The following is a 13,653-nucleotide window of genomic DNA, read 5'->3' on the forward strand; positions in this document are numbered from 1 at the left end:
TTAGATCAGGGCAGTGATCTCAAGGAGTCTGGCCATTTCATCAGATTTGCCCTAGAAGGAAGGCTTTTCTGATCTGTGGCACAGCCTTTGCAGCCTTGCTCCCTCTTCCCCGGTGGTACAGGAAGAAATGAATGACACGAGGGTGGTGAAGGGGGCTGAGGAAAGCAGACTGCCTGGCCACTGCCTCTGGATTATGGGTCTTATTTTGGCTGTGTGGTGGCGCTCTGGGCACTGCGGTCACTCGGCAGCACTAAGATTGTGGAGGGTCTGGCTCGCGTAGGGATGTGAGCACGCGCCACAGCCACCGGGTTGGCCCTGGAATGTATTTATAAACACTTTCTTTGGAGCAAATTCCATTCTGCTCCAACTTTTGCTGTTGTCTGTCCTCCTCTTGCCTCCCCCCCCCCCCACACACCCCTTGCCTTCTCTCTGGTGTTTTGTCTGTTTGTAGCTTTGTAATCCTTGCTGAGACACTATCTACGGGAGAACAGAATTTCCTGCTTTTGTTTCCTATGCCAGTTGGACCACTGGCGTGCTCTCAAAAGCATTCCCGCTCCCTTTCAAAATGCCTGTGAGGGGAGGAGGGAATGAGAGAAGGGAGGGCACCAGCTGCCTTCTGCTATTGTTTCCCTTAAAGAAAGGCGACTAGGGCTCCCCCACCACCACCACCTTCACTTGGACTCTGCATGCAACACAATGGTGTGGCTTCCAAAATTAGCAGCACTGGCTTTTCCAAGGCTGGGCCCGCCGCCCCTGCCAGCAGTAGCTGTTTTGCCCTATCAAGGAGGGTAGCCCTGGAGGGAAACGAAGGTGGGGTTGAGTGGTGAACTCTGTTTTCCAACAGAAGATTTGCTTCAAGTCAACAGTGCTGCTATTTTTTCCCCCTTGTCAATTTAACCTTTGGGCAAAAGGCAGCCCCCACCCTAGCCTGATAAAATTCCAACGAATGGAGAATGGAATGATGGTGGAGAAGAAGTGCATGCAGCCCGCCAGGCCCTTTGGCACAGGAATAATAAATATAAATTTTTTCCACTGACTAATCGCACTAATTTCCCCAGGAGCTGGGGTATTTAAGGGCACTGAATCTGGGAACTTTGCAAAGTAGTTTCGACTCCTACGTTTGGGATTGTGCGGGCACTGTGTGAAATGTTTGAGATTGACACTGGAGTAGCCAACGTGGCCTCATAGGCCTGCTGCTGACCATCCCTTGTGCTTAGATTCAGGGGTGTAGCTATGTTGGTCTGAAGCAGCAGAACAAAGTGGCAACACATAAAACTTAGTTGGTCTTAAGGTGCCGTTGGACTCAGACTTCATGCTATGTACTGTCAGTTATGTGGTGCCTACCACATCTCAGTCAACATAAAGAGTATCGGTCAGATATAGAAAAGCTGTGCCTCTGTGAGTGGAGCATGAGTAGGCTTCTCACCTGTTTTTTTTATTTCAAAGAACCACTGTTTGTTTTGTATTACACTGCTGTGTTCCTTTTATGCAATGCACCCCCTAACTGGGAAAAGCATTTTAACTGAATACATTACAAGGAAGGTGTATTCTAATAAAGTATTGTTCTGATGCACATAATACATTGTTTCCTTACCATCTCCCAATGCATCCTTTATTTTGGAGCATTGGTGGAAACCTGGCTTGAAGACACAGCCTCAGTGGTCCACTGTGAGAAGCTGGCCTTCGTTCCTGGCCTGCTGTGCAGATAAACACAAGCCTTCAGTTCCCTTTGCCTGCCAATCCAAATCAAACCCTCAGCATTGACGTCTGTCCCATTTCCCACGGCAAGTCAGCTAGCTAACAGAAGGAAAGACCTGCAGCTGAGCGGGACCTGTCTTCGAATGTTGCCATTGTCCTAGGCTTTAGAAGGACTGTTCGCAGGAGCTCCTGGGGTGGGCCAGGAGGGTTTGACGGAAACTGCTTTATTCAGCATTTCCTATGGGAAAACAGAGGGGTGTGTGTTTTGGGAACTCAACTGAATGCTGTGGCAGGCCTTTCCTTCTCTTACAAGCTGTCCTCATTCTGTTACCCTGTGCACCTGAACCTTTTGCTTTGAGACCCCTGAGCTATTCATGTCCATTTGTCTGTCTCTTTGTTCCAGAAGCAAGCCCAAGGCAAATAACAAGACAGCCAAGCTTATACAATGTAGGCATAAAAACACCACACAACCACAGAACAAAAATCCAGTATAGTGAGAACTGTAGTCAAATGTTTCACCTAACAAGCCTGCAGAGTCAAGGTCCTGCTTTTGAAGGGAAATTCAGAGCTGTCAGACCGCAACCTTGCTCCTAACCCTCCTGGACTTCACTTCTTGAACAAATAGGTCTCGTAGAAGCAAGGATTATTAAAAAGCAAGTGATCATTCAACAAGGTGTATTCATAGGGCATCATCCTTTCAACGCTCCCTCTAAGCTATGAAGTCTTGTGAGCAAAAATTCTACTTTGTGAGCCACTGGCATTAAAGCTGTGAGTGAGCAATTTGACTACTGCATAAATTAGTTTGCTCTGGAGCCATCCTTCCTGAGCTAAAGCAAAAATGTGTGAGCTGGAGGCTAGAAAACTGTGAGCTAGCTCACACTAATTCAGCTTAGCAGGAACACTGCTTGTGGTCCTCCATGGCAGTCCTCTTTTTCAGCTCAGTGCTTCGTTTATTTTATCTTGCCATAGCATGCGTCTACTTTTAATGTGCTTTCCCCTTAGCCTGAGCTTTATTGTCTGCTAGAATGGTCAAAGGCCATATGCTCTGATTTATGAATACTGTCCAGCTGTGCCTATTTAAAAGGGGTAGGATTTACTTTTTACTATATGTACAGGTTGTTGGAAGCTTATTCCCAAGAATTCTTCACTCTTTTCAATCTTGTGCAAGCCTTTTTAGGTCAGACAGAAAAGAATGGGGAACTGGAAAAGAACAAACTGTAAAAAGGCAGAATGTAGAAAAATAACTCCAAATACTTTTGGCATGGCATTCTGGTATGAGCCTACTTGGAAGTGGCATTAGTTGTTGCCTCTCTATGAGTCAGCCCCATGTTAGCTTTGATTGTGCACAATTTTTCATTTCAAATGATGGCGGGTATGTTGTTGAGGTACACATGCTCTTCAGGCTGTTTACCACAGTTCTACATACGTAGCATTTGGTGTCCTGTTCAGAATGTAGATTCCTTAGGGTGAAACTACACGTACAGGTTTTTAACAAGTTGGGTTCAGGTTTCCTGGATCCAGCTCGGGTCCACTGCTGATGTGGGGAATGGCTTTTAAGGTATAAAGGAGTTCCCAAACAGACTTGGAATGCCACCACTGGGGGAGGCAGGGCCCCTGCCTCCCCCCAAAGACTGTTATCCAGTTAAAAACCTAAACTTGTAGGTTGGCCCCATCTCTCGTTTTTTAATCTTTTCTTCACAATCTCATCTTTCACTTAAATACACACACACAATTTCTGGCTTCTTGGCTATGCATTTGTGTGGCACATCATACAACGAAAGGAGTCCGTTAATCTAAGGGCAGCACTTCCATGCCAGCCAGTACGGCTATCTGTCTTTTGCTTGTGGTCTGTGTTCACATTTCCTTATCCAATCAACTTTATTGCCCCTTAGCCTTATATGTGCTTTTTTTCTTCTTATGCAAAATCAACCAGTTGGCAAATGTGGGGTTGATTCACGTATTTTATTTGGTGTGCAGAAATACATCTTTTCTTTGGTGCAGAATATGGAGCTTCCCCCAAAAGAACATGCTCTCTGCACCACACATGTTTGCCCAGATTTATCATCCTGGTAACTGTCCTGTGAAGAAATGTGTTTCAGAGGGTAGTCATGTTGGTCTGCAGTGGAAGAACTAGTCCAGTAGCACCTTAGAGACCAAATAGATTTCCAGGACATAAGCTTTCAAGTATCAAAGCTTCCTTCATCAGATACTTATGGAGAAATAGCTTTCCTTGATTTTATCCCTTTCTTCCTGAACCTGTCAATCTCTGCATGTGTGCCTTGATGCGATATCTTTTGCATTGCCTCATTTATGTCTTTCCCCCTTTTGCAGAAGAAGATGGCTCCAATTTCTATCTGAACTCTACCAGAATACATCCAGGTCGAAATCATGTTCCTTTTTTCCGAGGAAGACGAAGTATAGGTGAGTGTCAGACATAGCTAACCTAAACTCACGTGAGGAAATGCAGGCATAAGATTGGCACTGTAGACCCAAATAGATGGTAGGAGTATTATAGTGTGTTTTCTCCTTTTCTGCTTTTCTTTTATTGCATGCAAACCCATGGAAAAGGTGCATCTGGAAAGCAGGGGTTGGAGCCAATTGACTGTGTATCTTTCACACTTTCCCCTTTCTCAGCAATCCCTTCTGACTCTGTGAAAGTTCATCCCTGAAATCACAGGACCTGTATGGAGGTCAGTGGGCTGCAGTGAAGAAGGAGAAGATGGTGAAATTTCCCTTTCTGCCTTTTCCAGTAGCAAAGCTCCTTCTTTCCCCTCACTGCAGCCTACCTACTTGTGATTTTGCCTCTTCTCCTCACTGCAACCCATTGACCTGCCTGGCTGTTACTCCATGCAAGTACCACAACTGCAAGAATCAACTTTCCTGGGGTCAGAACAAACTGCTTGGGAGAGGGAAAAGTGGGGAATATCCATGGCCATCAGTGCCTTCTGCTAATGGATATGGACCCAAACCCATGCCTCTCATCTCTCTCACACACACTCACATGCTTAGGAAATTAAGCATCTATACATGACAGTATGTATAGCTATGTCTATAATAACAAGTTACTAGATGGGCCTCTTGATGTCCCAGAGGGTCTTGTGAAATAAACAGGGGCAACTTCTTCTGTGCTGCAGACAGTGATTGGGGGGGGGGGGGGACCACAGCTGTTGAATCTTCCCTTTGTCAACCATGGATAGGGCCCATTTTATTTTTACCTGTTAGAAAACAGTTTGTTTCCAGCAATATGTCTTGACTGTCTTTGACCTGGCTCAGGATGGAATGTGCTGTGGGGTAGGTCAGTGGATGCGGAGAATGCTCCATCGTTCTCTGTGCTGCTTGCAGCACTTTTGAAAAAGGGTTTGCAGAAGTCGGCCACATTTTCTGCAGTCCATTTGATCAACCTGATTTATGTGAGCCGCCATAATCTAGGTGAACTGTCAGAGCAATGAGAAGGTGTGCATGAGCAAAGGCGTAGCAGATTTTAGTGCTATTATGGGTGCAGGATGGGAAACAGACAATTTCCCAACCCAGAATTGGCAAGCCTAATTGTATTTGCGGGCACAAGGACTTCTATCGGTGGAGTGCAGGGTTTGGCTGAGGTTGGTTTTTGTTTTTATGGCCTTTTGCAGCAGTCTAAAATGTCCCCTGAAATTCCATTGCCAGGGGCCCTTTCTTTCCTAGGAACAGAATTTCAAGGGGTATTCAGGGCTGCTGTGAGAGGGGAGGATGTGGGACAATCACACTCCACAAGCACAAGTATTTCTTTTTCTGCAGAAACATCAGTCTGAATCCAACCCTGCAGCTCAATTGTTTTCCGGCTCAGACACCAAAATTCCTTGGGCCAGTCTTAGAGCTAAACATTTTACTGGGAACTGAGAGGTGATTTACATGCTTTGTATAGGTCACTTGAAAATTTCTTTTCATAACTAGTACTTAAATGTGTCAATGGGCTCCATCGAAAACCCTTGTGGTCATGGTGGTGTTGGATAAAAGGCTTGTACTTGTGATCTCTGATGGCTTCCAGTGCCATCATACAAAATAGCTGGTGTTTCAAAATGAAATTGGGAGGTAGTAGTGTATAGACACAAGTACCTAGGGAATGACTCAGAACTGTGTATAGAAACCTTGTACCCTGTATCTATCAGAAGTCTTAATTAAGGCCCCTGGTAGTTTCTGAATATGCAGGAGAAATTTCCCAAGGCCTCCACGCCCCATTTTTCTTCATAAACATGAAGACTAGAAACCAAATCTTTTAAACAATTGTCTAATAATAAGAAGAGAAGAAGAGACTGGATTTATACCCCGCCCTTCACTCGGAGTCTCAGAGTGGCTTACAAACTCCTTTCCCTTCCCCTCCCCACAACAGACATCCTGTGAGGTAGGCGGGGCTGAGAGAGCTCTTTCAATAACTGCTCTTTCAAGGACAGCTCTTGTCAGAACTATGGCTTGCCCAAGGTCATCCAGCAGCTGCAAATGGAGGAGTGGGGAATCAAACCCGCTTCTTCCAGATTAGAGTCTGCACACTTAACCACTACACCAAACTGGCTTCACAGGAGAAACAAGGCAGTGCATTGGATGATGCTTAGGTTCTACAGTAGTGTGATTTTAAAGGGAACAGTAAAATTAGAAAGGAATAGGGTCTGGTCCATCAGAATTGATTTCTCATGGTTTTCCTTTTGAAACAGTTTCAGGTGGTGAGGAACCAATTGAGGCAGCAGTAATTGCTGAGTGCAAGACACGGACAGAAGTCTTTGAAATCTCCAGGAGCATGGTGGATCCCACGAATGCCAATTTCATAGTGTGGCCACCATGTGTGGAGGTGCAGCGGTGCACAGGCTGCTGCAACACCCGAAACATGCACTGTCTTCCTACGCGGGTCCGTGTGCGTCACATCCAGGTAGGCAAAGTCCTGCATTCCTCTTCACCCATCTCCAGTTTTTCCATTTGAGCAAAAGTAGTAACCAATAGGAATAATAGGGTATGCAGTCAAAAGAGGGCAGAGCAGCAGACTTGTCAGTTTCGGAAGACTAAACCATGCAGAGCAAGACACTACACATGCATGCACGCCCCACTTACCTGTGAATCCCTGCTGAAAACTAAGCCTATAAAAAGGATAGTGTGAATTTGGCACCTGAAAGCTGTGAATGCTTCTGTCACAACTCTTTCACTTAAATTCTTGTGTGATGGTTGTTAGGAATTTGGGGAAAGGACTTCAATATGCCTTTAATGGCTGAGGATGTTTTCTGAATGGGAGAGTCACCTGGAGGTCCCAGACCTGTGCCTTACAGTATATATTAGAAATTAATTCTAGCTGTAGTTAGTTAGCTGGAATAGTGGATGAAGCCTGCACAAGCTCTCTGGGGATCTCTGCCTGCTGAAGAAGTGCCTGTTTGTTTCTGATATGCTCTGCTTGTATATTTGTAAAGCATATTTTACAACATACTGTGACTCATCAGCTCTCTCCCATCAAGCTAAACCTTGTAACTTTTCACTGCTCAGTCAGATGGGAAAGTGTATCATTCTGTGGTTTGATAATAGCCCTCAATTAAACAAAAACTTCTAAACATTCTATACAGCCCGTATCTTAAAGCTGTGACATAGATTTTAGTCTGTGTTGTTCTCCTGTCTCTGTAATTTCCTATGTGAATTGGCTGACTTGCATTTAAACTTCTGTCACAAGGCTTCTTGTGTTTTGTCATAACTTGTAGAGAAGCTAAAGACTTCCAAGAAGTTCTCCTTTAATGCTTTGAATTCTGCATTTGAAAAATCCATTTTGATCCCCTTATAGAGGATCTGGTGTTTTGCCAGAAGAGCTTCTTTGTTTCAGCAATCTAGCTTATTTATTTCACTTAGCAAAAACTTTGGATGCTTTGGCGGGAAAAAATATGCAGTCTGTGTCCTGTATGTAAACTAAACAGGGCAAAAGCGGTATGGAGGCAGAAGGAGTTCAGTGGTAGATCTAATAGGTCAAACTAGACAGCCCTCTGATTCTTCACCATGCCAACACACCTTGCTCTCAGTTCACACTATACCGGGCCAGCGGTTCCTCCTCCTCTTCCTGTCTAGAAGTGTTGTAAGCGGATACCTGACAGCTGACCTCTCACTCTGATTCTGTTGGATATCCAGCTGAATGTGATCTTGCTGCTTCCTCCCAGACAAATTGTTTAAAAATATCATGCAAACCCCTTGTTTGACCTCTGTGTTTGAGGGAGAATTCCATGGGCCTCTTGTGGTACAAAGTCACATGGCAGAGAATTCATTACACCATCTGTATGTGGGAAATTCTTTCCCGGAGAAAACCATAGTGAACATGGAGGGATGACAGCAAAGACAGGGGATTGTTTTTGTGGAAAATAGCAAGCCAGAGGCCAAAGGCTAGCCCAAAAATGTGACCTGGAAATACTTCCTCTGAAAATAGAGATCCCGGTATTGTTTAGTTGGAAACATTTGTCTAGCAGGCAGCGTGTGTCTGAAGAGTGCCAGAGCAGAACTTTCAAAGAAAGATAAACAGATAGTTTGGTTACTGTTTGGTCTCTGGACAGGATAAGTCTGATGCTCTGATCAGTGGTAGATTTTTCATTGCTCACAATAGGATTACTGTATCTTCCAGGAGAAAGCAATACTTGTGTTTCAATCCATTGTCTGAAACACCACACATGTTGCCCCCCCCCCTTTTGGTTCAGCTGCTAGCTGGCATAATCTAGAACAATTTTCTCTGTGGGTCTCTTTCTGCAGTGTCTCAGTTCTTTAGTTGTGGCACACTGTGGGGTGGTGCTGGTGAAAGGAAGAGTCTCTTTTGCAACAGGAGGTTGGATTGGGTGGCCTTCTGGTCTTTTTTTCAGATCTTTTGGCCCAGTCCAGTAATTCACCTCTTAATCATTGGATCATCTTGAGCAATAACTAGAAAATAACAAGGAGCTCATGCATCCATTGTACCTTCATAATTCCTGGGTTAGTTCATTGAAATGATATCTGATGGCCCAAGCTAATGAATGGGGTGGTTACATTGAACTGTGCTGCATCTGAGTTTCAATCAAAGACTGGAAAAGGCTATAAGAAATCTACAGAAATATAGAACACTGTTGATGTTAGTTTTGTGCTTGATTTAGCATGTTTACATATCAGAGTTTGTTTGTTTTTAATCTCTCTTGACAGGTAAATAAAATTGGAATTGTCCAAAAAAAGCCAACCTTTAATAAAGCCATTGTGGCCTTGGAGGACCACCTGGAGTGTCGATGTGAGGCCGTATCACCCCGACCACTGAGCCGAGCACATTCGCATGAGCACAGAGGTGAGTATTAGAGAACTGATGTTTATGAGGACTGGATGGATGTGGAGAGGGAAAAGTCTGAAGAAAAGACAGGGGTTGGCATGTTACCACTCCATGCATGGAATGCAGAGTTTTCCTACATTCCTCGTTCCTGCACCTCTTCCAACCCCCAGAAAGATCAGTCCCACAGTTGCAGGATCTGTGCAGTGGAATAGTGGATGGACAGATGAAGTGAGAAAGAAATAGCTCCTCCTTCCTCTTCCACTGAGTAAAGAGGTCTATTTCATCCCCTTGCCTCTCCTCACTCAAGCCCAGTAGTTCAAGCCCATGAATAGAAAGGAAATGCAGGAATAGATAGGAATGTGGAGAAAGTCTTTGTGCCTTCTGTTTTACATCAGTGGGGTATACATGTTTGTTTTCCTGTCTCTGGCCCTTTTCAAACAACTCCGCTTGCATCAGGTTAGCAAAATGTGGCTGAGTCATTTTTTAGGTAAACTGCTTTCTTCCCATGGTTACCCAGATGGGTCCATTACCTGGTGTGCCAAAGCCCAATAATGAGCACACCTCTTTGTTGTGCTTCTGAATCGCTGTGGTGCGATTTAAAATGTCCATAGCACTTCCTACAATGCCACTCCCCCCCCGCCCTTTTTTGGCACACGATCTTGCTTGCTTTTTTTACGTTCTAAAACTTAAAACTTCATTTTACATTCTAAAATGTAAAAGTGCACTTCAGTGCTACAGCGGCACTATTGAGATGCCTTGATTCCATTGACTCCTTTGACATATAGTAAGATTGCGGCTGTAGTCAATGGAGTCAAGGCATCTCAATAGTGCCGCTGTAGTGCTGAAGTGCTATATTGGTTTAGCGCTATGGAGCTCAACTTAGGACATTCAAACACGCAAGGAAGATCGCACAGCAAAAAAGGGCGAGGGGAAAAGTGGCACTGTTCAAAATGACCATGGTGCTTCAGAGACAGCACATTAACAGATGGGACTTCACTGTATGAAACTCCTGTCCCTGCATTGCTTTACTCGGAATTGGGCCAACAAATAACATCCAGTTTATAATGGTAATGTGAAAGGGGCCCAGTAACTGTTGCTACTGGTATATTGTGCTCCCTCCTCCAGCAGGTGGGCCACGACTGACCACGGTCGGTCCTCTTCAAGCAAGGGCACGAGCGCACCGGTTGATGCCGCAAAAGAGGAAGCACCGGAAGTTCAAGCATGTACATGATAAGAAGGTGCTGAAAGATATCTTCCCAGCATAGAGATGTTGGCAGGCGAAAGTGCAAATGTCAGGTAAGCGCAACAGACTCAATGACAGTGTTAGGAATGCACAGGAACCACCATGCACAGGAACAAGAACTCTGCCTTGGAATTTAGAAGCAAAGTGGAAGTTGCAGTATATGAAAAACCCAAGCCAACACCATACCAGGGTCATTGGGACATTTTGGGTAGGTGTTGGCTCTATATGTGGCTTCCTGTGCAATGCTGGATTCATTCACTCCAGCACACAGTGGGGAAGACACAAATGCTAATGGCTGTCCAGTGTGTAACATTCTTGACAAATGAAGAGCCAACCTTGCCTTTTACACATGAAACGATTTGTGGCTGGCCCATGTAGCTGAGAGCAGTTTAAAATGTGATTCCATTGACAGTCACGTGGGAATCACACTTAAGTTGCTTTTCATATTTGGAGTACAAAGAATGAGAGGAAGAGACAAGGAATAAATATTTCCTCCACTGGGATTTCTCTTATGGAGGAAGGCTGATTTTTGTACCAATTTCTTATTATTCTTAATGGGCTATCACCTGTCCAGGAAGGCAGGAAGGCATAATAGGAACAGAAAAGACATAGACCTGCTGACTGAGATGCTGCATCAAAGGGAAGGAACAAGTTTCTAGTCTGTTGGGCTGACAGCTTAGCTCCTGATTGACAGGAGACAGAGAACAAAGCAGTGTCTTCAAGTGTAGCCAATGTGGCTTTGCTAGGACCAAACAAAGAAAAGGAACTATATGCCCATTTTTTTCTGCTTGCCTTTGCCTACATACCCCAGTGTCTTCTCTTCTTCTTGATTTTCTTTTGCCACCACACTATCTTTTCCCCCCCCTCTCCCTAAATATATATATATATATATCAAATTCTGTAGAAAATAAAATACTGGATTTAGTCAACTGGACCGCCCCCCAAAAAAGAGTAGATTTGCATAATTTCTTATCATTTTTGCCTTCATTTGGAAGATGCATAATTTGACTTTTCCCAATAGTCCCCTCACTCTCAAGGGCACAGTCTGTGACAGCCCAGGCTTTTCCCACTGCTGCTTTATGGGACAGCCTTCCAGGAGGAGTGAGGCAGGTGCCTACTTTTAGGGCCTTCCTGTGAATCTGGAAGACAGACTATGTTATTTATTTTGAAGAACTTACGGGCAGTTCAAACAGGCTCTGGCTTAACTGTTTTAGCTATCTGTTTTAATTCATTTAAATACTGACATTTTTGTACTTTTATCATTATCAGGCCTTTTGGTCTGGATTGTGGTGGAAGAAAGACAACGTGTACAAATGTTATAAATAAAAACAATTAGTGCCAGGCCTCTTTCATACACATGTTCAAAATCCCTTGTCATGTTGCCCCTTCTGATAGCCCCAGAGAGCGTTGTCATTGCCACCAGTAGTAGCTTCTTTGAAGACCCAGGTGGGTGGAAAGGCAGCATAGCAGGTGTAGTGGTTAAATGTGCGGACTCTAATCTTGGAGAACCGGTTTTGATTCCCCACTCCTCCACTTGCACCTGCTGATGTGACCTTGGGTCAGTCACAAGCTCTGGCACAGCTGTCCTTGAAAAAGAGCACTTTGTGTCAGTTCTCTCAACCCCACCCACCTCACAGGGTGTCTGTTGTGGGGAGGGGAAGGGAAAGGAGTTTGTAAGCCGCTCTGAGACTCCGAGTGAAGGGCGGGGTATAAATCCAATCTCCTCCTCCTCCTCCTCCTCCTCTTCTTCCTCTTCCTCTTCTTCTTCTTCTGCTTCTTCTTCTTGAATAAAAATAAGCATTTGACATCCTGAATCAGGCACTGACAAGTTCAAGATCGGCTTGGAAATCTTAACATCCAAGGGAATATTTTTTAACCTTTATGTTTAGGGTTGCCAGCTCTGGGCAGGGAAATACCTGGATAATTTGGGGGTGGAGCCTGGAGACAGCAAGGTTTGAGGAGGAAAGGGGCCTCAGCAGGGTCCAGTGCCACAGAGTCCACCCTCCAAAGCAGCCATTTTCTCCAGGGGAGCTGATCTTTGTCAGCTGGAGATCAGTTGTAAAAGCGGGAGATCTCCAGGTCCCACCTGGAGGTTGGCAACCCTAAACTTATGTTGAGTGTATATTGTCCATCTTCTGCAAGAATAATGGAAATGAAAGGACATGGTAGGAGAGGATGGAATCTAAACCTTCTTTTCCTGTTTGTTTACCTTACAGGTTTATTATTTAATATATTTGCTGTATTGCCCCCATGGGGTCCTCAGAATTTTTCTCTCCGTCCATCTGCCTCATCGCTCATTCTGGACGGCAAATGGTGCTTTCCGATCCCTCACTCGCTGGACGTTCTCCCACCAAAGTTTACCCTTCAGGTTCTTACTCTGTGCTCCTTAACCACATGTCAGCATTCTCCCAAAGGAAGAAACTGTGGGCGGGGAATAAACAACTTGAAACACAGCAATTTTGATGGACTCTGTGCTTCCTGTTGCAGCAAACCCAAATGGAAATGTGGCACTTGTGGTCCCAATCACCTTTTTGAAGGGGGACGAAAAAACAGGGAGAAGGGTATTTTTTTTCTCTTATTCCTTCCCTCCCCATCCAGACATTAGCTGGGCTTAGACTGTTTGGGCACAATTCAGAGCAGTCGGACTGGCATGCAATGACAGCAAATGCACTAAGGACTTCTGTTGTTATGTCTGAATAGATTTTTTAAAAATGTGTGTATGTATATTTTTATTTTTAAAACCACTAAACCACGCCATGCCTCGGGGAACAGAAACAAAGAAAACAAAATACATTTACCTTTTGTACTCTGCTGTCAACTGGACTACACGCAGGAAAACGAACAGAAAAGGAGCTGCGGTCGGGGACACCACTGCCCCCCATCCATGGACCCTCTTGGGTCACAGAGGCCTTCTTTGCACATGACTGTGGAGGGCTTGGCTTATCCTGTTTCCAGTCTCCTACATCAGTTGGAAGTTTAGATTTTTTTTGGGGGGGGCGGTATGTACAGCTGTGAGATTTCATTCATGGATCTATTCCCTAGGAGGAACTTGTTGCTGGATTTGGGTATAATCTGAAGAGTGTGGTAGCGGAAAAAGCAAACATGCAGTGGATGTACCATGTGAGCTCTGGATTCATGAGGAGAGGAGATGGAGGATGACAGTGTTCCAGTTGCTTATTCTTCTGATCTTCAGACTCTTTCCTCTTTCAGAGAAAACCGTAGCGGGCTACCTTCAGAGGCCAGGATCAGAGGGTCTAGTGGCCATTGGGAGCAGGTATAGGTGTGTCCCGTGGTTGAGTCATATGGAATCTCACCAACAATCAGGGCATATCTTCCTGCGGATGTACCCTCAAGGTGCTAATCTCCAAACACACAGTAGCTTCACTTTCTACACCTGCCCATGAAAGCAGAACATAAAATTACAGAGCAGACTGAAACT

At 44.8% G+C, this 13,653-nt stretch overlaps 1 protein-coding gene across 1 annotated transcript in view; it reads left to right on the forward strand.

The window, feature by feature from the left end:
• The window catches only part of PDGFB (platelet derived growth factor subunit B), a 44,554-nt gene extending 31,467 nt beyond the window's left edge, over positions 1 to 13,087 (forward strand). The window contains exons 4-8 of the mRNA XM_015419190.1: positions 4,030 to 4,119; positions 6,384 to 6,595; positions 8,854 to 8,989; positions 10,097 to 10,267; positions 12,431 to 13,087. Coding sequence (XP_015274676.1) covers positions 4,030 to 4,119; positions 6,384 to 6,595; positions 8,854 to 8,989; positions 10,097 to 10,236 — 578 coding nt within the window. The 3' untranslated portion in view covers positions 10,237 to 10,267; positions 12,431 to 13,087. The remainder of the gene's footprint in view (positions 1 to 4,029; positions 4,120 to 6,383; positions 6,596 to 8,853; positions 8,990 to 10,096; positions 10,268 to 12,430) is intronic.
• Positions 13,088 to 13,653: the final 566 nt, after the last annotated feature.

The sequence above is a fragment of the Gekko japonicus genome, unplaced genomic scaffold (genome assembly GCF_001447785.1).
Source record: "Gekko japonicus isolate JY-2015 unplaced genomic scaffold, Gekko_japonicus_V1.1 scaffold37, whole genome shotgun sequence".
NCBI lineage: Eukaryota > Metazoa > Chordata > Lepidosauria > Squamata > Gekkonidae > Gekko > Gekko japonicus.